General features: G+C 52.4%; 1 protein-coding gene across 7 annotated transcripts in view; it reads left to right on the plus strand.

The window, feature by feature from the left end:
• LOC116952919 (SAM and SH3 domain-containing protein 1-like) overlaps positions 1–26,055 on the plus strand; it is a 304,847-nt gene that overhangs the window by 179,650 nt on the left and 99,142 nt on the right. For 5 of the 7 annotated variants that reach the window (XM_032972628.2, XM_032972630.2, XM_032972631.2 and 2 more), the window contains exon 2: positions 15,894–16,019. In XM_032972628.2, coding sequence (XP_032828519.2) covers positions 15,894–16,019 — 126 coding nt within the window. Of the gene's footprint in view, positions 1–2,535; positions 4,501–15,893; positions 16,020–26,055 lie in introns of those variants that run through there. The other 2 variants (XM_032972633.2, XM_032972635.2) reach the window with 2 other exon arrangements.

Below are 26,055 nucleotides of genomic sequence, written 5' to 3' on the forward strand. Positions count from 1 at the left end.
ATGAGCTATGAAGCCCTTTTTCACAGATGTCCATTTGGGGACACGGGGTCAGACGGTTACCACAACAAACAATGTTAAAAACACGATCGGAGTGAAAAGTATAGGAAATGATAACAAATCACTTTAAAAAATATACATATAAAAGGAAACTATTTTTTTTTATATATTACAAGGTGAGGTCCACTGAGCAATGTAATTTCTTTTTCAGAAGCGACCTGGCCACAAATGATAGCTCAACGAGAAGTGTCTTATCGTCACGTGGACCATTTTGTTGTTGTTGTTGTGGCTGTGGAGGGGGGGGGGGTAAAGTAAATATAAATATTCACAAAAAACAAATTCAACTTCATGAAGTTCCATTCGCAAGAATCCCGCTCCGCGAGATCGGAGGTCATTTGATTGACGGAGGCCGCGCTGCGTTGAGAATTCGCGAGGCAGCGGGTTCCCACACTCCAGTCCTCGCGGCCCCACCCCCTAACTCCTCTCCACCACCGCCACCACGCTCCGTCTCTCCGCCTTCACCCATTTAATCTTCGCCCATTCAAGTACAAATTAAACTCGGTCTCCACGCTGCTGCACGCGCCCGATGATTGTTAAATACGTCACCACGTGACGCGCCAAGCGTCACGTCCGTCACTCCCCGCACCCACCTCTCCGCCCCGGCGAGTCGGATATGCGACATTACACCCGAGCAGACGTGCTGACGTTGGTTGCAACGTTGTTGACATGTGGGTCGAACCGTTGGACCAACGTGGCCCCAACGTTTTGATTTTCCACTGGGGTTACATCATCCCATAAAAGACGCACGGGAAAACCCAAAACAGCGGTGATTCGCACGATAGCGGATGTTTAATTTGCGTGCAGGTACAAAGTTCGCTGGCTCCAGTTTTAAATGTCCTTTGGGTATGGGTTGCCGTGACTCAACAAACCCGGGGCTCTGGAGAGAACAGACTGGCTGACTGACTGTCGTCACTTCACATTCCTTTAGAGGGAGCTGGAGGATGAATGGAGAGCGGGGAGTGGCGGGGTGAGCGTCTGTGTGTTCACAAGTGGGGACTTGCCCAATCACCGGTACCAGCGGTGTCGAGATCGCCCCCTTTGGAGCAGGAAGAGGAGGAGGAGGCTCGTGAAGGACGCTACCGGGCAATTTCAGGAGCAGTCGCTCTCAAGCAACAACAGCGGAGGGTAGAGGAGGAGCTCATCACAACGAGCGGGGCGCCGGGCGGTTAAACGGTTGCGAGGTGGCACAGTGGGGGGAGGAGGGGGGGGCACAGGTGGTGCATTTGCCATTCATCTCAGTCAGTCAACACATAACAGCGCCATTCATACCGAGGCCGTCTCAGAGCGCTTTGGAAGCGATAATCCACTTAATAGGGTCGGGTTAGCGAATGTGGTGAAGAGTTGGGGATAGGGTCTGGTTAGCCAATGTGTTCAGGGCGAGGGATAGGGTCTGGTGAGCGAATGTGGTGAAGAATAGGGATAGAGTCTGGTGAGCGAATGTGGTGAGGGCTCGTGGTAGGGTCTTTGTTAGCTCGTGTTATCACCCGAAGTAAACGCACGTGTGTGACGGGGCAACGCTGTATCCCCTACAGATGCAATAAGTGGAGTCCACATTTGCGATACTGCCTTCTCGGGGCGAACCAGGGTATGGAGTTTCACGCCATCTCTGTGTGATCCACCAACTCTGGCCACTGCCTCGGCAGTGCTGGGTTACAGGTCGCGTACCCAGTCTCCAAAATTATCACAGTAGCGGCAGGGTTTGTTTAAGGGAAACACATCTCTGGAACAGTTTTCCATATTCTGGGTCTCATCAGCAGGAGTCTTAAATGCATGCTGCTGGGTTAGCATATCTTATCGGAAAGAGCTCTCCACGCAAACTGTGAAAAAGTCTAAGTGGTTGCTTGCTCAAATGAGCGTGGAGGTCGTCCTCATCTCTTCCACAGGGCCTAAGCCAGTGGTGGAAATTCCACATTCCTATGGTGGGGGAGAGTCTATCCATAGGACTACCCATTGTTCATTTCCCTGACACAACGTGGTACTAACTTTATCGACCCTGGAGGGATGATGATGATGATGGACTGAGTCATCCGATTGCCCTCCCGGCTTGGCCACCCGGCTTGGCCACGTAGGCCGGGTGTCTAACCTACGTTTGTCCCGTCCAGTGTGGTTGGTTGGTGGGACAGGAAGAACGGGAAAACGTGGTTCTTTAAAAAGCGACGGAAACAAACCCGAGGGCAATTCTCGGACAAGTCCACTGAGCCGCGCGTGCGAGGGGGACCTCGTGCGTGCAACAAACAAACTTCCATTACCCTCTCCCACTCGCACAAGCCCTCCCTTCCCACTCACTCACCCCGAATGCGGCAGAGTCCCAACTTGGCACAGTCTAAAATGCTTTTGACATCACTTTGTTTTACCCCCTCCCTCCCTCCCTCCCATAAAAAAAGGTTGTGCCTGTGTGGGGAGAGGTGGAGGGAGGAGGGGCAGGGTGGATGATGGTGTGTGCATGCAGGTCGTGGGAGACTGGATAATGTGGTTGGTGGTGGTGGTGGGGGAGGGAGGGGTTAGTAAGCGTTGACACTGCAGCAGCAGCGGCGTCGGCGGAGTCGCACTGGAAAACGAAGTTAGTTTAGTTCGGCCCCGGGAGTTTGTGAGTTTCACTCCTTCACTGTTCACCTCGTCAACGCCGGTGGTTGTGTTTTGTTTGTTTTAAACGAGGGCGCGGACGAGGGTTCGGACTCCATCACGGCTCCCTCTCTCGCCCTCTCTTAATGGCGAAGGAAACAAAGGGAGCTTAAAGGACGTCGTGTGGCCGGGTGCGGGGAGAGGCTGAGAGAGAGAGAGCCTTGAGGGAGACTGAGAAGACCCAGAGATACTTTGCGGAGACTGTGGTACTTACTGGGAGAAGCGGCACTGCGAGTCTGAGAGAGAGAGAGAGACGAGAGTTGAGAGCCCCCTTTGGCGCGTGCGTTCAGCTGCCATCAAAGCGTCATGATTTCTTCAACTCTCGCGCGCCGCGCAGCTCGACAGCCGCCACCGAGCGTCTTCTCCACTGCTGGATTATCGTCGGCGAGTTCAGCAGAGCCCGGACGTTCTCGACTGGGGTGTTAAAGACAACAACAACACAAAACACATCGGGCACTCTGCTCAGCGGGGCATGCTGGACACCCGGGCGAGGTGGATAACTCTCAGCACGACGACTGAGAGTCGCAGGGTGACTCGAGCAGGAGTAGGAGGAGACGACTCCCTGAGTGGTGTTGGAGCCTCCAAGAAGATTTTGAGATTGTTCTTTGAGGAGGCTGGACGACAGCTCGGGGAGAGAGACGGCGAGAGAGAGAGAGACGGGGAGAGAGAGAGAGACGGGGAGAGAGAGAGGGAGACGGGGAGAGAGAGAGAGACACGGAGAGAATTGCAGCGGATTTTTGCTTGAGGAGTTGGGAGAGGTCATTGCAGAAGTTGTTTTTTGACGGAGAGTTAGGAACCGAGGGAGGGAGATACAAGGAGCAGTGAGAGAGGGTGGACGAGTAAGAAGGTGAGGGGAGAGGGGTAGTGAGGGTGGACGAGTGACGCACGGTGGGTGGAGAGTGACAAGAGGGAGTCTGAGTTGTTTATTGTGAAGTTGTTGGTCGAAAGTCAATAGCAAACAATTAAATATTAACTCGCCTTGATTGTCATACTTTGTTTAACTTTACTGGCAGGAGGCAACCAATAATTAATTGTACGCGGAGTGATTTTTGGTTTACAAATTAGCTTCACCTCTTTGCCTTTGGCGAGCTACCGCAGGTTTATTTTTTACGGGATTATTTTTTTGAGGGTGGCGTTCGGGGGGGGGGGTGAAGTAAAAAAGGGGGCAGGAAATCCCAAATCCGTGGCTCAGATTTACAACAAAACACCACCACGTGGGGCCTTCCTTGCGCCGATAGCCTGAGCCAAGTGATTTCTCGCTGGGCACAACTCGGCAGGGCGAAGATATTTCACTCTGAGGGAGGTTCGGAGCGGGAGGAAAATAGACGAGGTGAGAAAGAGGTGGGATTGGGGGGGGGCGCAGGGGTTGGTGTATTCTCTTTTTAATCTCCACTGGATTTGGCCAAAGAAAATATCCGGCGTTAAAACCGTCACCGATATATCAGGATATTGATTTCTTGACCGGAGGAATCCGATGAGCCATAAAGTTTTTTTTCGCAGTTGTCCAGTAAGACGACGCAGGGACACACGGGACTGAAGAGGCGCTTCATACGAAGAGGTCTTAAGACGACCAGAGAGTTACTTTGGATTGCGAGGAGAGGGACCGGACGAGAAGTGGAGAGACGGAGGGGCAGAGGGACTTGAGGAGAGCGAGAAGGGAACAAATCGCACAACGATTCGAGAGTCACGATGGAGGAGGAGGCGGCGGAGAAGGTCGATACTGGCGATGAGTCCTCCGCGGCTGTTACGGCTGAACCTCCAACAGAAGGAGGAGCAAGTTCGGATAGCAAGCAACTCATGGACGACATGATGGGTGTCCTGGTGAGTGAGAAGTGTTATTGTGTGTGTGTGTCGACCCCGAAATAGGTGCTCGCTAACAGCACTTGTCCCAACAGTCTATGCGGTCCACACTACTGGAATCTTTTGCTTTGTTGAGTGGATGGCTCGGCTGAATCCCAGCCAGGGTAAATTGTTTGCATGCCACTGGTTCACAGCTGAGCCGCTGTCATCACGGCCGTGTCAGCGGGTGGCGGTGGAGGGGTGCGGAGCGGTGGCGCAGTGGTTAGGTCGCCGCGCTGCGAACCCGGCGTCTCGAGTTCCATTTCCGCTCGTGGCCCCAGCAGCACGGGCGACTATTATCTGAACCGATCCTGCGCCTCCCCCTAGATCGACTCAGCCTCAAATGAGTAACTGATGCGGTGTGTAAACATCGCTACTGGGGAGACAAAGTCGGCCGCGCGTGGTGCTGGCCACCCACCCCCTCGTGTGCCGTGCCGGCCTTCGGGGGTGCTCGCTCGTGAACAGTACGCTGGACAATAGGCTTTTAAATGACTATACGGAGGATCTTTGATTTAAAGCTTTCGTGACTGCAGGGATTCATATTCTTGGTTCTTTCGGTAAAGTCACGTAGAAGGGAAACAATAAAATGATAAAAATATAAAAACAATGCAATTATCACGACGTTTCGACTGCAACACAAGCAATCATCAGGTGTGAAAACCACAGCAAGAAAATTGATTGCTTGTGTTGCAGTCGAAACGTCGTGAGAATTTGATTGTTTTTCTATTTTTATTATTTTATTGTTTCCCTTCTACGTGACTTTACCGAAAGAACCAAGAATATATATACGGAGGATCTTTGTTTTTGGTGGAGTGGATTGGGTCAGTCCAGTTTCGACCTCTGAGCTATAAAGAAACCGGGATGTATTCGTTTTATTCTCTTTGGTTATTTCAGTAAAGTCAGGTAGGTAGAAAAATACAAAATAATAGATTACGACGTTTCGATCGCAACACAAGCGGTCGTCCTTCAGGCGGAAAAAAATATCCAGTAGTGGGACTGCTGAACGAACGAGAGAGCTGTTACAACAAGAGGTTATATTTTACTTTAATATAATAATAGGGTTTTTTCCCTTTTTTCTGGCAACAAAACTGAAACCGTTTTACAAGGATTCATGTCTGCATTAACCACAATACCTGCAGTCAAAATGCAAACAAAAAACATACTATGATAATATATGCATTGTCCTTGAAACTGATTGGTCCACACCAAGGGACGGCTTTCTTTTGAGCCTCGACCCAATTGGTGCTCGACCAGATGACGCCAAAAGGCGCTTACACAGCTCAAAGACAATGCCACTATCAAAGTAATGAGGGCTCGGGGTGAGCATCTACATCATTAGACCTCCTTTGCCAGTACCAAAATGTAATAATAGGGTTTTCCCCCTTTTTTTCTGGCAACAAAACTGAAACCTTTTTACAAGGATTCATGTCTGCATTAACCACAATACCTGCTTTCAAAATGCAAACAAAAAACATACTATGATAATATATGCATTGTCCTTGGGTCGAGGCTCAAAAGAAAGCCGTCCCTTGGTGTGGACCAATCAGTTTCAAGGACAATGCATCATATATTATCATAGTGTGTTTTTTGTTTGCATTTTGACTGCAGGTATTGGTTAATGCAGACATGAATCCTTGTAAAAAGGTTTCAGTTTTGTTGCCAGAAAAAAAGGTTAAAAAACCCTATTATTACATTTTGGTACTGGCAAAGGAGGTCTAATGATATATTTTAATTTGTTATATTTTACCAGGTAAGGCTCACTGAGCTGTATAGCTCGTTTTGAGAAGCGACCTGGCCACAAATAATAGCTCAACGAAGTGGCGTATCACGTGAACATATATAGCAGCCAAATACTCTAAACGCGTGTTGATTTAAAATGTGCAGGGGAAAACCCGGAGGACCCGGAGAAAAATCAACGCGACCACGGGGAGGTAACACGCACACTCCAAAACCACTGCAGGCGTCAGGGTCGGGATCTAACCTACGACCTCCTGCATACCAAGCGAGGTAGTTAACATCTCCTAGCCACCGCGGCGGGTTGTGGAGGTGAGAATATTTTATCAGCAGTGGAAGAGAGAAGGCGATGCTGACCATCATCATCATTGTAACGCAACTGACAAAACGCAAACCGAGACGAACGTGAAGAGAGAGATGTCCTTTTGGTTATTTGTTACTGAGAGAGAGGGATAGACGGAGGCAGGCATACACGAATAAGACTTAAATTTCGATTTAAAGCTTTGGTGACTGCAGGGATTCATATTATTGGTTCTTTCGGCAAAGTCATGTAGAAGAAAAGTAAAAAAATAATACAAATATTTAAAAAACGCCACTTTTTTTTACAAATTTTCTTGCTGTGGTTTTCACACCTGATGATGATTGCTTGTGTTGCAATCGAAACGTCGTGATAATTTTATTGTTTTATTTGTATTTTTATTATTTCCCTTCTACGTGACTTTACCGACAGAACCAAGAATACGAATGAGACTTAAACCAGAGCAGAGAGAGATGTATACACGGAGTCGAGAATCGAGGTCATGATTCAATCCGGGAGTGGATGGAGGTTGTTTCTGTCTTCTTGGATCCGTCTCCTTGGTATTGTTCCTCGTCTGAACTGATTTTCGTGCTTGAGTTTGATGTAACCCCCACGCACCCCCAGCACCTCCCATTAGCACGGCCGGCTACGTACGGTGCGAAAGAAGTTCAACACACAGCTTTGGTTGGCCACATCGTGAGCCCAATTTGCATCTCGTTTTGCATGTCTTAATCTAATCTAAACTCGCGTAAGTCAATGTTTGTATCATCACCTTAACCATAGACTTTAATTGACGAAGTGGACCCCATTGGCAGAGATAAAGGTGCAGCCCTGCAATGTCTTTGCTCACGCCACTGCTGGTGGAAGAGAGGTGCGAGTACCCACACTTTACCCCACCACACGTAACCTCCCGATCATAGCCAAATTGTGGTTAACCCCATTGGCTGAGTGGGCAGTGGTGTTGGTGGTGGCGGTGGTTGTGGTGGTGGTTGTGGTTGTGGTGGTTGTGGTGGTTGTGGTGGTGGTGGTTGTTGTGGTGGCGGTGGTTGTGGTGGCGGTGGTTGTGGTGGTGGTTGTGGTGGTGGTTGTGGTGGTGGTGGTTGTGGTGGTGGTGGTTGTGGTGGTGGTTTGTGAACTCGCCCAACCGATTTTCTTCACCTGCCTGCCGCGCCAGGGGAGATGGGAGTCGAACCTGCGCCCCCTTCTCTCTGCCGCGCTGCTCACCGCTTACAACGCCACCACCGTCTGCGACAGCCATCCGTATTGTATCGGTAGCCAATTAAAACGTTGGGCAGAATTGATGGATCGTAACCGGCCTTGTGTAGAATCGCTACCCCGAGGGGGTATATGGGATGGATCGTGCAATTTGATTTACCCCTCCCCTCTCGACACCCCCTCCCTTACCCTCCCCCCTCCCTACCCCTCCCCCCTCCCTCCCCCCTCCCTACCCCTCCCTACCCCTCCCCCCTCCCTACCTCTCCCCCCTCCCTACCCCTCCCTTACCCTCCCCCCTCACTGCCCCTCCCCCCTCACTGCCCCTCCCTCCCCCTCCCTACCCCTCCCTTACCCTCCTCCCTTACCCTTCCCCTCCCTTACCGTCCCTTACCCTCCCCCCTCCCTACCCCTCCCCCCTCCCTACCCCTCCCTTACCCTCCCCCCTCCCTACCCCTCCCTTACCCTCCCCCCTCCCTTACTGCCCCCCCTCCCTTACCGTCCCTTACCCTCCCCCCTCCCTACCCCTCCCTACCCCTCCCCCTCCCTTACCCCTCCCCCTCCCTTACCCCTCCCTTACCCTCCCTACCCCTCCCCCTACCACTCGTTTATGTGGGCGAGGTGGGGGGGATCAGCAATCCCTGCAAACCACGTGCTCGCGGTTCGAGTGCCAGCCGCGCTGTGGTTGTTGCGGGAGCCGAGTCACAGACTCTGAGTGATTATAATTATGGGAGAGCATGGGAGGTTATTAATCACGGTTGAGGGACGTGTGTGTGTGTGAGAGAGGAGACAACGAGAGAGTGAGTGAGTGACGGAGAGTTGTTTACAGAAGGAGCTGAGACGCAATTGTAGAGATACAGAGACGGACGGAGGCAGAGAGAGACCCAGAGAAAGAGAACTAGAATCAGAGAGATGATGAGACGCGAGCAGAGGGTCGAGAAGGACGTGTAAATAGTGGTGGCCCGGAAGGAGTGTTTGTCGAGACCGAGAGACAGAGGCAGAAAGACAGAGAGAGACACACGGGAGAGGCGTAGAGAGATGTGAGTATAAAACAAAAACAGAGGGACAAAGCAACAAAGACAGCGAGGCATAAATACAGCGAGACAGACGAGACACGCACAGGGAGACACGCACAGAGAGACCGAGAAACACACGGTGACAAGACAGAGACGCAGAGACACACAGGGATACGAGACAGATTACATGGACACAGACGGGCAGGGAAAACAAATATACGCACAGACAGACAGAGAGACAAACAGACAGAGAGACAGACAGAGAGACAGAGAGACAGACGGAGAGACACAGAGAGAGACAGAGAGACACAAACATTGCACGGAGACTTGCAGGACTATGGGACGCGTTTGTGAGCAGATGGGGCTCCTGGTGTGAGTAGTGAAAGGGGGGTGGTGGATGAGTGGGGTGGTGGTGGTGGTGAGGGTGACGTGAGTGAGTGAGTAATTGGTGGCATGAGTAGGGATGGTATTTAGGGCAGTGCAGTGGTATTTAAGGCGGCGGTGGTGGTGGTGATGATGCAAGTAGAGAGTGCAGAGCACGGCACTGTGATTAAGTTGGTGGTTTGGGGGTTGGCGAGCGTCAGTGGTGTTGAATCTGTGGGGTGGGCGAGTGTGCTGGTTGAGGTGTAGTGGCGGGAGCGACTTTGCCCGCTTCGTCACTGCTTTACTGGGGGGGGGGGGTTCAGAATGTTTGCCACTTGTTATTGTCCGAGGGCAGGAATCAAACTGGGTTCGCAGACTCACCATCCTCACACTCAACCCACAACGCAACAACACTCTCTCTCACGCTCTTCTGCTGCTGCTGCCCAAGAATGGAGTCTCTCTGCCAACGCCAATAACACATTCGGTCCCGTCTCCTCTCGTATCCCTCCGCGCTAAATCCACTGCTGGGGGGCATAATCGCACTGACAACCCCCCCCCCCCCCTAATCCTCCTCCCGTGACTATATTAAACGCCGCTGAAGCGCCGAGTGGGACATTGGTGTTGGCAGGGCCGCGTGTCGCCTTGTCGACGCTGCGGCTACCTTGCGATGCAACGCGTTGCACGGTGGTTGTCGCAGAAAGTGTCCCTGTCAAATAAACGTTTGTCGAATTCTAACTCGTAGCATTGCCCCCCCTCCCCCTTCCTTCTCCCCCCCGCTACCGCATGGCATCCGCTTCTCCCTCTCTCTCTCTCTGGAGCGCTCCGGAGAGAGGACGACTCAGAGGCGCTAGGAGGAGGAGCCACAGACGAGCTGGGATAGGCAGCAGCAGCAGCAGCAGGCGCGCAGTGGCGAGGAGCCGCCGTTACCCAACATTTGCCCAAGCTCTGCAGTCCTCCGGATATATTGAGACGCTTTCTGGCCAATTTAATGAGTGAGCTTTCTACACGTGTGGGAGCAATACCGGAGCATCCGGAGGAAACCCCACTCGTGCGAGCGAGGGAGCAACGCTCTATCCCGTGCAGAAGGGAAAGATGATATCAGTCCACAGTTTTTTTTGTTTTGGACCGCCTCCTGGCGAGCCAGGGTATACGGCTCATCGACGCGCACGGGAAGGGAGTTTCACATCTGTGTGTGGGGAGCCACTAATCCTGACTGGACCAATGTGGTGAGGTATAGCCTTCATAGGTGCTTGCTAAGAGCACTTGCCCCAACAGTCTCTTGAAGGCTATTACGGAGTCTTTGTGTGTGGGGGAGCGGTAGTGTAGTGGTTACCGCGCTGTGCTATGAACTCTGCGACCCGAGTTCGATTCCCGCTCACGGCCAACACCAGTGACGATTATCGGAACCGGTCCTGGGCCTCCCCTAGGTCGACTCGGCCTCAAATGAGTACTTGGTGCGGTGTGTAAAAACATCGCCACTGGGGAGACAAAGGCGGTCTGGCGTGGTGCTGGTCACCCACCCCCTCGTCTCCTGTGCCGGCCTTCAAAGGTGCTCGCTAACAGCACTTGCCCCGACAGTGAAGGCTATACGGGGGATCTTTGTCTTTGTGTGTGTAATCGTGGTGCTGTGTGGCGTGCCGGCCTTCGTAGGTTGCTACTCGTTAACAGCACTGGCTCCAACAGTTTGTTAGAGGCTATGCGGATCTTTGTTTTTTGTCTGTGTGTTGTGTATTCGTACGAAGATCGGACTCTTGGCTCATTACATGGGGGGATGCGGAGGGGGGGATGGGATGAGCCGCCCGCAGCATTGTAGTGTCGAGTTGAAATGATGCCAAGTGCACAGAATTCATAACCGCCCAGGCATCGGTGACTCAGCCTCCGTGACCGACATGCCGTCTGTATTTATAATAATAATAGCGAGCACGTTTGGTACAGCGCTGTGTATGTGTATATATGTTGAACGTCTTTCGCACCGTACGTAGCCAACCGTGCTACCGCAGTTCTAAAGAAATCGGTCACCATCGCAAGGCTATCACGAAGTCTCCACGACGCTTCACAGATGGGTGCAGCGGTAAGCAGCTATGCAGGTTGCCTGCAGTCGAGCACTGTTTGAGACAGCGAGGGTTAGTGGATCGCCGCACTTTCGTACGGCTGCTGATGTAGACGGCAGAGCGACAACTTACACTTTCACATTCAGGTGGTCAGGGCCAGGACAACCGTGTCGGGGGGCAGTGGAGTGGTGTATCCATCGCTGTGACGTCTCCTTCGTATTTGTGGATGGGGGCATTGATCGCGTTACACGCTGCACGGTCTGTTCTGGACGAGCACAGTCGAACCGCTCCTACTGGAGAGTTTCACGTTTTCCGCACGTATCTTGTGAAACTTCCTCCCCTGTCGGCGTGCGGAGGTGCCATAACCCTGGGCTCGCCAGGGGAAGGCAGTACAGCAAGTGTGGACTAATCGCCATCTGTTCATTCCATCTGTACGGGGGATAGAGCATTGCCCCCTCGCGGAAGGGCGTGGGGGTTATCTCCGGGTGCTCCGGTTCCCTCCTCCGCCCCGTGAATAATAAACACAGGTAGTCGTCGTTTATTGGATGAAAACTTGCAATCATCAAAAACGCGAATGTATTTGACTCCGGTGACTCAGCTTGGCTCTGCTGGATCAATCAGTTATTATTATTATTATACTTTTTTAATTATAGTCTGGCAGTCGAGGTGCATGCCGTCATCCGTCCAGGTGGCTCAGCAGGTAGAGCGAGCGGTCATCGCAAAGGTCAAGAGTTCAAGTTCTCATTGTGGTTACGGTCGTGGGCGGTTGGTTGACTTTAGCCCATCATCATCCCTCCCTCCGGGTTGGATAAAATAGGTATCACTTTGTATGTATGCATGTATGTTGAACTTCTTTCGCACCATACGTAGCCAACTGTGCTAGTCGTACGTACGGGCGGGGTGGGGGAAGGACGGGAAAAAAACTAAACTCAAACAAAGTTTGTTTGACGACAAACTTTGACAACAATCTTTGTGGGGAAGCACCAACAGCGGTTGTTCAATGAAGATACTCCCCCCCCCCCCGTCACAGTAATGTGGAATTTACACCACCGGCTCTACAGCAGGGCTGTAGGTGGCAGAAGAATTGCCGACGGCGCCTCTGCTGGTTTGGGACGAGCTCGCTCTGTGGGGACCGTGCGGCTGCTGTAAGGGTTTCACAGAGTGCTGTGATTTTTTTAATTGCCTACTTTTTTTTAAAATCTGTGTACGTATGTTGAACATCTTTCGCACCGTACGTAGCCAACGAGCGTCCCGGGGTCTTTCATGGCCACTCCGAAGCAGACTGCGTCTGCTAGTGTTATTTCATGGGGAATACACATGGGCGGTATTAACCAGGGCGGCCGATTGTCTCGAACTACGAACATCTGCACACAAAATGGTACTCAATTTACGTGACCCCCTGTTGATGATGGTGGTGGTTGTGGGTTCAGTTTCACTGCCTCGCCGGAGATTCCAGCTCGGAATCAGCACTCACTGAGTCACTCGTCACCCTGGCTAATTCACCAGCGGTCAGTCGCCTCCCTATCACTCTTCTATCGCTATTAGCGCAGTCGCTGTTCCTGTGGAAGTCACTCGTCGATTCCTCCACCCGTGTTAAGGACTCGGTCTGTCAGACGCCGACTGTTTCATCTCATCCACCATCATTACCACGCTGTGTTCAACCACTACCACCACGACCACCACGCTGTGTTCAACCACCCCAACACTGTTTAACCACCATCACACTGCAGGTCACAACAAGACACTCAAGTACGCACTCACTTATGCACTCACCCACTCACTCACCCACCCATCCACTCATCCACCCACCCACCCACTCACCCACCCACCCTCCTACCCACTCACCCACCCACCCACCGACCCACTCACCCACCCACCCACCGACCCACTCACCCACCGACCCGCCGACCCACCCACCCACCGACCCACTCATCCACCGACCCACTCACCCACCCACCCACCGACCCACTCACCCACCCACCCACTCACCCACCCACCCACCGACCCACTCACCCACCCACCGACCCACTCACCCACCCACCGACCCGCCGACCCACCCACCCACCGACCCACTCACCCACCGACCCACTCACCCACCCACCCACCGACCCACCCACCCACCGACCCACTCACCCACTCACCCACCCACCCACCGACCCACTCACCCACCCACCCACCCACCGACCCACTCACCCACCCACCCACTCACCCACTCACCCACCCACCCACTCACCCACCCACCCACCGACCCACCCACCCACCCACCGACCCACTCACCCACCGACCCACTCACCCACCGACCCACCCACCCACCGACCCACTCACCCACCCACTCACCCACTCACCACACTGCAGTTAACCTCACCTCTCTCTCCTGCTCCACTGTGCCCCCCCCTCTTCCCATCGTTACCATCTCTTGTCCCCAAGTTCTTACTCCAACAACAGCAATAATAACCTCACTCCAGTCAAGAAACGCGCTACACTATTTCACGGTGCTGTTTGTTGCTGTCCGCTTGGCGTTTTAGGGCCATTAGGGGGTCTATGCTCAGGCATCCGTGATTTATATAGTATCTTTTTTTTTTGTTCAATTTAAACCAAAACCTCACCGTAGTGGGATGGGCGACGGGCCAACTTGAACCATCTGGCCGGATTTGTTTGGATTTTTTTTCAGTTCCGTTCCTCTTTCTCCACCCTCCTCCCTCGCCACGACTTTTCCATTTCCACTGAATTATCCCCCCCCCCCCTTCTCTTCCTCTCTCTCGATAATTTTCATTCGGGTTTTTTTTCGGGGTTCCCGCCCTTGGCGTTCGATTGATCGCCTTTGGCCTGGGAGCCGCTCACCCTCTGCGTTTACCCAACCGCTCAGGAATGCGGCCGGCCAGAGATTCCCCCCCAATCCACCCCGCCCCTGCCGCTCTCTGCGCTGCGTTGCTGCTGCTGCTGCGGAAATTACGCAGCCCCCCCTTCCCCCCGCCCCCCCCTTCCCCACGGCCCCCCCTTCCCCACGGCTCCCCTTCCCCACGGCCCCCCCTTCCCCCCGGCCCCCCCTTCCCCCGGCCCCCCTTCCCCACGGCCCCCCGGCCCCCCCGGCCCCCCCTTCCAGCCCTTTGCCCCGGGAACCCCGCCCCCCCCTATCCCCCTTCCCCCCGGCCCCCCCTTCCCCCCGGCCCCCCGGCCCCCCCCCCGCCCCTGCCGCTGTCTGCGCTGCGTTGCTGCTGCTGCTGAAACACCGCACCCCCAGCCCCCCCACCCCCGCAGCACAGCGCAAGCCCCAACAGCGAGAACGCCGCTTCACAATCCCCCCACAGCAGCCCGCCGAGCTCTCCGCCGAGCTCGCCGCTGAGCTCGCCGCCGAGCTCACCGCCGAGCTCGCTGCCGAGCTCACCGAGCTCACCGCCGAGCTCGCCGAGCTCACCGCCGAGCTCGCCGCCGAGCTCACCGAGCTCACCGAGCTCACCGAGCTCGCCGCCGAGCTCGCCGCCGAGCTCGCCGCCGAGCTCACCGCCGAGCTCACCGCGTCAGCGCAAATCACCGCGCCCGGCGCCGCCACCGCCTCTGCCCTTTGATGTAGCGCGCCGGTAAAGGCGCAGCCCTGCAATTTCTTTGCTCGTAGCCTCCTTTTTCTTGTTGTTTTGTTGTTCCTTTACGAAGCAGGTAGAGCCCCCCACTGAGCTTGTTGGCTCTTGTTCACAGGCAAGCTGGCCACGCATCCGCCGCGGTGACGGGATGTTAACTACCTCTCGTGGTATACAGGGAGGATCGCGAGTTCGATCGCAACTCTTGCGCCTGCTGCATATTTGGAGCGTGGACGTTCGCTCTCTTTCTTTCCCAGTGGTCGCGTTGATTTTGCTCTGGGTCCTCGGTTTTCCCCTCCATACTAAGAATCAACATCACGCGTTTAGAGTATTCGGCTGCTATAAATGTCCACGTGATAAGCCATAATTGGTTTTTGGGCCAGGTTGCTTCTGCTAAAGAGCTACATAGCTCAGTGGGGCCTTACCTGGTTAGAGAAACGTAATTGCATGTTATATTTCACAATTATGTAGGTGATGATAGCGCATTGAGGTTGCTTCTGTCATTATCATCATCATCATCACACGTGGGAGTTTATAGCAGCAGCCGAATAAATCTAAGCGCGTGTTGATTCACAAAACCAGGGGAAGCCGGAAAAACGATCCACGCGACAGATAACAGCGAGAGATGAAAGAGAACACACGGACTCCAATGTGCAACAGCAGGCAGCGTCCGTGAGTTTGCGCGTCCATCGAGGAGATGGAGCGATGAGATCTCAGCCCGGTTTTGAAGGTGCCGGTCTTGGATCGCTGCTGCATCGCAGGGTCGCGAGAGGTGGTGGCGGAGGCTTGGTGGTGGTGGGGGGGGGGCGTGTGGGGAGGCCTTCGTCCAGCAGTGGATCTATCAAGGCCAACGATTACAAAGATGATGATGATGACGACATTGTTGTCCGGATATTTCAACGAGACATCTGGGCGATGAAACGTGGGATCCAAGAAGAGGGGGGGGGGGGGGGAGGAGGGAGCATTTTTTGCCCCACAGAACTACAGAGACACCTCAAGTAACTCTTGTGTGTCCATGCCTTGTGCTCACCCCCTCGTGTGTCCCCCCCCGCCGCCCCGTATCTCCACCCCCTTGTGTGTCCACCCCGCGTGCGCGTGTGTCCCCCCCCCCCCGCACCACCTCCAGGACGGCTCCTTGGGCAACATAGACGACCTGGCGCAGCAGTACGCGGAGTATTTCAACACCAACTTCGACGACGTCTTCGACCGGATGGAGGAGCTCCAGAAGAGGCAGTCGGTGCTGGAGTTGGCGGTGAGTGCCGGCCTCTCCGACGTGGCCATCTTGCGCAGCCCGCCGTGGTTCAGTTTTAACGGAGGACGGTTTGAGAGCGTTGGCGAGGAGGCGGTGGCGGTGGTGGTGGTGGTGGTGGTGCCGTTGCGGTGCCGTGGTGGTGGTGTTATTTTTGTTCAACTGGGAACGACGGCCATATCAGACAGTAAATCTTATTGGCATAACCGTTGGTTCGCTGCAGCTCAAAGACTCACTCCTACAAGGCGTGCGGTGAAGTGAGGAGATGTCCGTGTGTGCTCGGCAACATGAAGGGCTGAAGGCCGGAATCGGTGATCTCGCCGACAGTGTGCTACGGACCACCGGCGAGCCGAGTTCGATTCCCGCTCACGGCCAACAACACCGGTGATGAATATCTGAATCGGTCCTGGGCCTCCGCAAGGTCGACTAGGTCTCAATTGAGTACCTGGTGCACTGTGTGGACATTGCCACTAGGGAGACAAAGGCGGTCGGGTGTGGTGTTGGCCACCCACTGTCTCGTGTGCCGTGCCGGCCTTCATAGGTGCTCGCTAACAGCACTTGCACTCTGTTAAGGCTATACCGGGGATCTTTGTATTCGGTGTTAGTAGGCAGTCACCCTCCAGCAACAACAGTGGGGTGTGGACGAGGAGCGACACTCACAATAACGAGCGGAGCGGCGGGCGGCTAAATTGCAGCAAGTTGGCACAGCAGGGGGCATAGCTGGTGCATCTACCAGTCATCTGAGTCAGTCAACCCATGGCACCTGGGTCTGTCCCGTGACATCCTGCCCAGCGAGCCTTCGAGACTTCACGTGGCCTCGGAGTGCACCGAGCCTGGCACAAGCACCGTGGTGACGTCACCGCCACAGTGGCGAATGGCGGCTGTTGTTGCCGTTGGTGGTGGTGGTGTTCATAAAATCTTGAAGAAAAAAAAATAGTAATAATAACAACAACACCCTCTCGGCAATCTGCATGCGATGAACTCTACCTGGTGGCACCCGACCGCATCGCTGCTCAGAAGCTAAGCAGACTTGAGCCTGATTAGTTGTGAGTACTCAGAAAGGTGACCACCCCCACCAACACCAGGGCTTGCCAGGTGTTGTAGGACTGAGGGCAGTGAGGTGTGACCAGGAGACAGCAGCGCCGGGTGTCACGAACGTCGGTGTATCTCGCGCTTTTGGGGAAACTTCAGTAATAGTGGACAGTTGTCTCACGGAGAAACTGGCCCCTATCTTGGGAATGTGGAATTTACCCCACTGAATTGGGCTTGCGAACGGAGATACGTCTTGCCTCATGCTCCCCCGAGCGGAGATAAACTTTGGCCTTTGCTATCGTGGCGGTGAACGAGAGGTCAGGGGTTTTGATCGTAGATGAGCAGAGGTCAGGGGTTGACACTTCTTGTTGCACAACGCGCACGCACAGACTGTTGGGGCAAGTGCTGTTATCTTCCGCCTATTAAGGCCGGCACGGCCTCCTTTGTCTCCCCAGTACTGATATTTACACACAGCACCAGGTGCCCATTCAAGTCTGAGACGACCTAGGGGGGGGGAGGCCCCAGACAGGTTTGCTTCTGATGTTAACTGTGGCCGGGAATTGATTTCGGGTCGCCAGGTGAGTTTTGCAGTGTGCTCACCACTGCACCACCGATCCCCTTGCACAAAGACAAAGATCACCCTATAGCTCTACATACTTTGAGGGAAAGTGCTGTTCGCGAGCACCCGTCATATAGACACACACACACACACTAGATGGTAATGTAAACAGAATTTTGGGCAAAATATTTGACGAAAATAATCTCCACTCGGGGGCACAGCTCTGAAATGGCGTTTATGACACAGCAAACGGTAACATTCACCGCATTTTATCAATATTATTCGTGACTTGGCTCTCGGTTGAGCTGACCCAGTCAAGGTCCTGGCCGCGCGAAGGTCCAGATGGTCCGGTCCGTGTTTTGCTTTTTGTTTTTCCAGGGGCGTCGTTGTTGTTGTTACATAATGGGACCTTTTTTTGCCAGTTTAAAAATATGAAAAAACAAGGCTAGGTTTTTACCCTTTCTGGCAATCAAACAGGAGGTGTTAAGATGTTCAAACACCAAAGATGAACTTTTTGCAAGGAATCAAGTTCACATTAACCACACGAACTCGTGGAAAACATGCAAACAAACACCCTCTGATAATATACGCATTCTTTTTTCATACGTTGTTATTGTTCTCTGTGTAATCATTCACCCGTGGACACTTTCGTGGAACTTGTTATCGCAAATCTGCCGCGATCCTGACCTCTGCGTGACCATGCAACGCAAACTATGGCCCAAATAGTAAACCCCTAAAAAGACACACACAGAGAGACACATATACACCCATAGAGAATCATACAGATACATAAAGACTCGTAGATACACAGAGATACAGATGTAGCGTTTATAAAGACGAGTAAACTTCTTAGGAGGCACACTGTTTATTGTTATTCTTTCCTCATACAATCCTTAACACACACAGAGGGGTATCCGGTCCCCTCACCCGATACTCTAAGGAGGTACAGCCTCCGGACTCAGCGTAACCTACACACAGGTTATCCTTGATACCTAAGGAGGTACAGCCTCCTAGCTTGGCGAGACTCGCACGTCTACCGCTATTCTAGAGTCCTTCGGCTGGGACCTAGGGGAGGCTATCTGACCCACCGCTGGCCCGGTGGGCCCTGACCACTGGGTATGCCGAGCTGTAGCCCTCAGAAGGGATGGAAGGCTGGTCCAGGGTCCTAGCTAGTCTTCAGCCCGGACTTCAGTCTTCGTGTAGGGAGAGAACTCCCCGAGCTCTGTTGGGTCACCCTTCTTATACCCGCTCGTGGCCAGGTAGAACCAATCCCACATTCCCACGTGGAACAGTCTGATTGGTTCTTACCAAACCGTGGCTACGATCCACTTAACCTCGTCTGACCCCAACCGTTGTACCCAGAGGTAACGCTGCACTGCTCATTTGATACCTGGTGGCAATGCAGGTTATCGAACAGTGCGTAGTTAACACCTCTACACAGAGATACATAGAGATACGTAGACCTCTAGCTATACATAGGGATACATGGAGACCCACAGATACATACAGACGAATAGAGATACATTGAGATGCACGGAGAGACAGAGAGACATTGAGATGGATGACACTCACGTTATCGAGTTTTGAGTTCATTTGATGCCGTGTGTAGCCAGAGCTACCCAGCTACAGTGAGGGAAAAAAAGTATTTTATCCCCTGCTGATTTTGTACGTTTGCCTACTGACAAAGACATGATCAGTCTATAATTTTAATGGTAGGTTTATTTGAACAGTGAGAGACAGAATAACAACAAAAAATACAGAAAAACGCATGTCAAAAATGTTATAAATTGATTTGCATTTAATGAGGGAAATAAGTATTTGACCCCTCTGCAAAACATGACTTAGTACTTGTTGGCAAAACCCTTGTTGGCAATCACAGAGGTCAGACGTTTCTTGTAGTTGGCCACCAGGTTTGCACACGTTTCAGGAGGGATTTTGTCCCACTCCTCTTTGTAGATCTTCTCCAAGTCATTAAGGTTTCGAGGCTGACGTTTGGCAAATCGAACCTTCAGCTCCCCCCACAGATTTTTTTAATGAGATTAAGGTCTGGAGACTGGCTAGGCTACTCCAGGACCTTAATGTGCTTCTTCTTGAGCCACTCCTTTGTTGCCTTGGCCGTGTGTTTTGGGTCATTGTCATGCTGGAATACCCATCCACGACCCATTTTCATTGTCCTGGCTGAGGGAAGGAGGTTCTCACCCAAAATTTGACGGTACATGGCCCCGTCCATCGTCCCTTTGATGCGGTGAAGTTGTCCTGTCCTCTTAGCAGAAAAACACCCCCAAAGCATAATGTTTCCACCTCCATGTTTGACGGTGGGGATGGTGTTCTTGGGGTCATAGGCAGCATTCCTCCTCCTCCAAACACGGCGAGTTGAGTTGATGCCAAAGAGCTCCATTTTGGTCTCATCTGACCACAACACTTTCACCCAGTTGTCCTCTGAATCATTCAGATTCATTGGCAAACTTCAGACGGGCATGTATATGTGCTTTCTTGAGCAGGGGGACCTTGCGGGTGCTGCAGGATTTCAGTCCTTCACGGCGTAGTGTGTTACCAATTGTTTTCTTGGTGACTATGGTCCCAGCTGCCTTGAGATCATTGACAAGATCCTCCCGTGTAGTTCTGGACTGATTCCTCACCGTTCTCATGATCATTGCAACTCCACGAGGTGAGATCTTGCATGGAGCCCCAGGCCGAGGGAGATTGACAGTTCTTTTGTGTTTCTTCCATTTGCGAATAATCATACCAACTGTTGTCACCTTCTCACCAAGCTGCTTGGCAATGGTCTTGTAGCCCATTCCAGCCTTGTATAGGTCTACAATCTTGTCCCTGACATCCTTGGAGAGCTCTTTGGTCTTGGCCATGGTGGAGAGTTTGGAATCTGATTGATTGATTGCTTCTGTGGACAGGTGTCTTTTATACAGGTAACGAGCTGAGATTAGGAGCACACTCTTAAAGGGAGTGCTCCTAATCTCAGCTCGTTACCTGTATAAAAGACACCTGGGAGCCAGAAATCTTTCTGATTGAGAGGGGGTCAAATACTTATTTCCCTCATTAAAATGCAAATCAATTTATAACATTTTTGACATGCGTTTTTCTGGATTTTGTTTGTGTTATTCTGTCTCTCACTGTTCAAATAAACCTACCATTAAAATTCTAGACTGATCATTTCTTTGTCAGTGGGCAAACGTACAAAATCAGCAGGGGATCAAATACTTTTTTTCCCCTCACTGTATTTCTCACGCGAGATCCGTGGTGCTGCGTGAGCACAGCAGCAGCAGCAGCAGCAACGACTACAAAACAGAGACACAAAACATCGATAACTGCAGTGAACGAGTACACGGGGTTCCCAAGGGGTCGCATTGCGTAAGCTCAGTGCACGAGGTGTTTCGACGGCGTAAACAAAAAGCCACGTGCAAACATTGTGCGGTGTGGAAGCGATACCACAGACAGACGCGGACTAGAGACGCAGCCACGGAAGAGTGAGTGCCAGTGGCCACGCAGCCCAAGCTGTTGACCGTGTGCTCAACCCACTGTGGTATGCTCTCCTACAACGGAGGAGGAGGAACAGCGACACGACACGAAGTCTCTCTCTCGCTCTCTCTGACTGCTGGAGCCCTCTCGTCGTGGCCAGCAGCAGTAGCAGCCCTCGACATTATCATCGAGCTCCTGAACCACATTGTCATGAGCAAGAATAAACGAGTGTGGGCAATGATACGTATATGGGCAATGTTAGAGTATATGGACAATGTTAAGCCCCTACGGACAATATATTCTTGGTTCTTTCGGTAAAGTCACATAGAAGGGAAACAATAAAATAATAAAAATATAAAACAATTCTCACGACGTTTCGACTGCAACACAAGAAATCATCATCATCAGGTGTGAAAACCTTCCAATGATTGCTAAGCCAGAATCCATCTTCTCGGCTGAAATTGTCTCTGTGTTTGTATATGTGGATAGCCTCATGAACGAATCTGGTAGCAAGATGGCTTGCAGAGAACCTCTGTCTACGGGCAATGTTAGTCTACGGGCAATGTTAGTCTCCAGGCAATGTTACAACTATGCATAATATTAACCACTGTAGCCTGCGCTTCTCTCTCTCTCTCTGCGGAAGCCCCTCTCGTCATGGTGAGCAGCAGGACCTTGACACTGGCATCGGTGCTCCTGAACAGATTTCTGATGCCGCTATCGTGCACAAGACTAGAACCTCTGTGTGGTTGGTAAAGTGACAAGGCTGAAACGCAATGGCAATTTAGCAACACAAACATTGATGTCTTTTTTTCTGTAGCGCCATCCAGCCCATGAGGTCAAAAGTGTTAAGGGGCCAGCTGCGTCCATGTGGCACGATCGATAACAGTGGCGAATTTTTTGAACTGGTCCTGGGCCTCCCCCAGGTCGACTCAGCCCCGAATGAGTACCTGGCGCGGTGTGTAAACATCGCCACTAGGGAGACAAAGGCGGCCGGGCGTGGTGCTGGCCACCCACCCGCTCGTGTGCCGTGCCGGCCTTCATAGGCGCTCGCTAACAGCACTTGCCCCTACAGTCTGTCAAGGCTATACGGGGGTCTTTGTACTTGTGTGTGTGGGGTGGGGGGTGTAGCGGTTAGTACCCTGCGTCACGAACCCTGCAACCCCAGTTCGATTCCCGCTCACTGCCAAGACCAGCGACGATTATCTGAACCCTCCCTGGACCTCACCTGCATCCCGGTGGGGTGTGTAAAACGTCACCGCAGCGGAGACAAAGGCGGTCTGGCACGCTGCTGGCCACCGACTGCCTCGTGTTCCATGCCGGCCCTAGTAGGTTCTCGCTTACAACGTCTGTGAAATGTTCTATGGGTGATCTTTGTGTTTGTGTGTAGGTGTACTCGTAAGTGTGTGTGTGTGTGCACACGTGTGTGTATTTTTGTAGGTGCTCGCTCTATGGGGGATCTTTGTCTTTGTGACGCCAACACCACGTGTAGGCTATGCAGGGCACCTTGGTACGTGTTTGTTTTTCTGTGTGTGTGTGTGTGTGCACGTGTGTGTGAGTGCGGAGCGGTGTCGCAGTAGCTAGCGCACAGCGATATGAACCCGTCAACCCAAGTTCGATTCCCGTTCACGGTCAACAGCAGTGACGAATATCTGAACCGATCTTGGGCCTCCCCTAGGTCGACTTAAGCCTCAAATGAGTACCTGGCACGGTGTGTAAAACATCACCGCTGGGGAGATAAAGGCGGCCGGGCGTGGTGCTTCTCGGCCACAACGCCCGCTCGTGTACCATGCCGGGTTTCATAGGGGCTACTCGCTCACTGCACTTGCCCCAAAAGCCTGTAGAGGCTATACGCCTATACGGGGGATATTTGTCTTTGTGTGTGTGCACGCGCGTGTGAGTCACGGTCCGAGTGGACAATGCGATCCCTGTTTTCCGGATCGTGGTCACATGACATCCACCAACTGCCCACTGGTGCAAGCAAATTATTCCGAGATGAAGCAACGCATTTGCAAGCATCTTTATTTCCGTGCCCTTAGAAGCCGTCGCTTTTCACCGTCCACGTGAGATTTCGCACTCCCCGCCCTCGCAAATGCGTTCTGACCGGCGTGGTGAAGTATGGTCAAACAACCGCTAGGACCATGACACCAGCACTGGTTTGACGAGGGGGCTGTGAATGATTATTATTATTATTGTTTTTGTTGATAACGTAAGCTGTGAGCCTCGCAGCGACAAGGGTCTAGGTTCGATTGCTAGCTCAGCCTCCTTTCCGCGTGGGGTTTTATACTACCCCTGTTCTGCAGAGTGTGTGTGAATGAGTGTGTGTGTGTGGGGAGCGGCAGTGTAGCGGTTAGCACGCTGCCCTACGAAACCGGCGACCCGAGTTCAATTCCCGCTGACGGCCAACACCCAGTGACGATTATCTGAATCGGTCCTGGGCATCCCCTAGGTCGACTCAGCCACAAATGAGTACCTGGTGCAGTGTGTAAAAAAAACATCCCCACTGGGGAAACAAAGGCGGCCGGGCGTGGTTATGGCCACCCATCCCTTCGTGTGCCTTGCCGGCCTTCATAGGTGCTCGCGAGCAGCACTTGCCCCAACAGTCTGTTGATGCCATACGGGGGATCTTCGTCTTGTTCTACTCTTCTGCATGGGTTTCCTGCACCCGACATCCCATTTAACTCTGAAAATACTTCCCTACAAATTAACTCCATTAGGATCCCACGGCGGCGGAGGTGGCCAGCATCGCCACCCCCACTCCTCAGCAGCACCCTCCTCGCGAGCGAGTCTTGAGACTCGCCGAGGCTGTCCCCTGATTAACGGAGTGTGGAGAGAAAAAAAATGATAACCTCCATATATTGGCCAACAAACAAATTACCCATGTATGTATATATATAAATATATTTTAATAAAGCCGAGGGTAGAGGCGCCGTGCTATATGCTATTTCGTAGAAGCGTGTAATGATGTTCGGTAAAAAATGTGGTGAGCTCGCGCGGTGCTGAATCATCATCCAGACTGCACGCATCTCGCCCGGAACCGTGAGAAGACCTCGCCAGGTCCGTCGCTCACATTTTGAGGTCGCTTCCTTCCGCTTGCTCACAAAGACAAAGATACCTTAACACACACACACACAGATACCCACAACACACACACAGATACCCCCAGCACGCACACACACAGATACCCACAACACACACACACAGATACCCTCAACACACACACACAGATACCCACAACACACACACACACAGATACCCACAACACACACACAGATACCCCCAGCACGCACACACACAGATACCCACAACACACACACACAGATACCCACAACACACACACACAGATACCCACAACACACACACAGATACACCCAGCACGCACACACACAGATACCCACAACACACACACACACACAGAAACCCTCAACACACACACACACAGATACCCACAACACACACACAGATACCCCCAGCACGCACACACACATATACCCACAACACACACACAGATACCCCCAGCACGCACACACACAGATACCCACAACACACACAGATAACCACAACACACACAGATACCCACAACACACACACACAGATACCCACAACACACACACAGATACCCCCAGCACGCACACACACAGATACCCACAACACACACACAGAAACCCTCAACACACACACACACAGATACCCACAACACACACACAGATACCCACATCACGCACACACAGATACCCACATCACACACACAGATACCCACATCACCCCCACACACACACAGATATCCCTCAACACACAAACACACAGATACCCACAACACACACAGATACCTACATCACACACACAGATACCCCCAACACACACAGATACCTATATCACACACAGATACCCACAACACACACACAGATACCCACATCACACACACACAGATACCCCCAACACACAGATGCCCACAACACACACAGATACCCACAACACACACAGATACCTACATCACACATAGATACCTACATCACACGCAGATACCCACAACACACACAGATACCTACATCACACACAGATACCCACATCATACACAGATACCGACAACACACACATACCCCCCAACACACACACACACACAGATACTCCCAACACACACCCCCAACACACACACACATACTCCCCAACACACACATACCCCCCAACACACACATACCCCCAACACACACACACATACCCCCCAACACACACACATATACTCCCCAACACACACACATACCCCCCAACACACACACACGCACAGACCTTCCAACACACACACACACACAGATACCCCCCCAACACACACACACATACTCCCCAACACACGCACAGAGACCCCCCAACACACACACACATACTCCCCCCAACACACACACACATACTCCCCCCAACACACACACACAGATACCCCCCCAACACACACACACAGATACCCCCCCAACACACAAACAACCCTCAACACAGACCCCTCAATAGAGACAAAGATCCCCCAGTATAGCCTCAACAGACTGTTGGGGCAAGTGCTCACACAATCCCCTATTCAGCCAGAACGCGTGCCCAATGGCAATAAAGTCGTAAGAGCTGATCGCAAGCACACTCGCACTCAGACGAGAGGACGCCACAAGGCGAACGGACGATCCGTACATTAACAGAGCATTTCTAGATTTGAAGCTTTCGTGACTGCAAGGATCCATACTCTTTGGTTCTATTCGGTAAAGTCACGTAGGTGACAGGTTGGTCCCTTCACCTGATGAAGGCCGCTTGTGTTGTGGCCGAAACGTCGTGATTTTGGTTGTTTACATTTTTTACCTACGTGACTTTACCGAATAGAACCAAAGAGTATTAACAGACCATGTTTGTTCGCGTGTTCACCACAAGACGTGATTCCTTGCAAAAAGGTACCTGGTGTTTGAACACCTTAACGCCTGTTTTATTGCCAGGAAGGGTAAAACC

This window comes from Petromyzon marinus, chromosome 49, assembly GCF_048934315.1.
Source record: "Petromyzon marinus isolate PM22_M1 ecotype Great Lakes invasive population chromosome 49, UKy_Petmar_22M1.pri1.0, whole genome shotgun sequence".
NCBI lineage: Eukaryota > Metazoa > Chordata > Hyperoartia > Petromyzontiformes > Petromyzontidae > Petromyzon > Petromyzon marinus.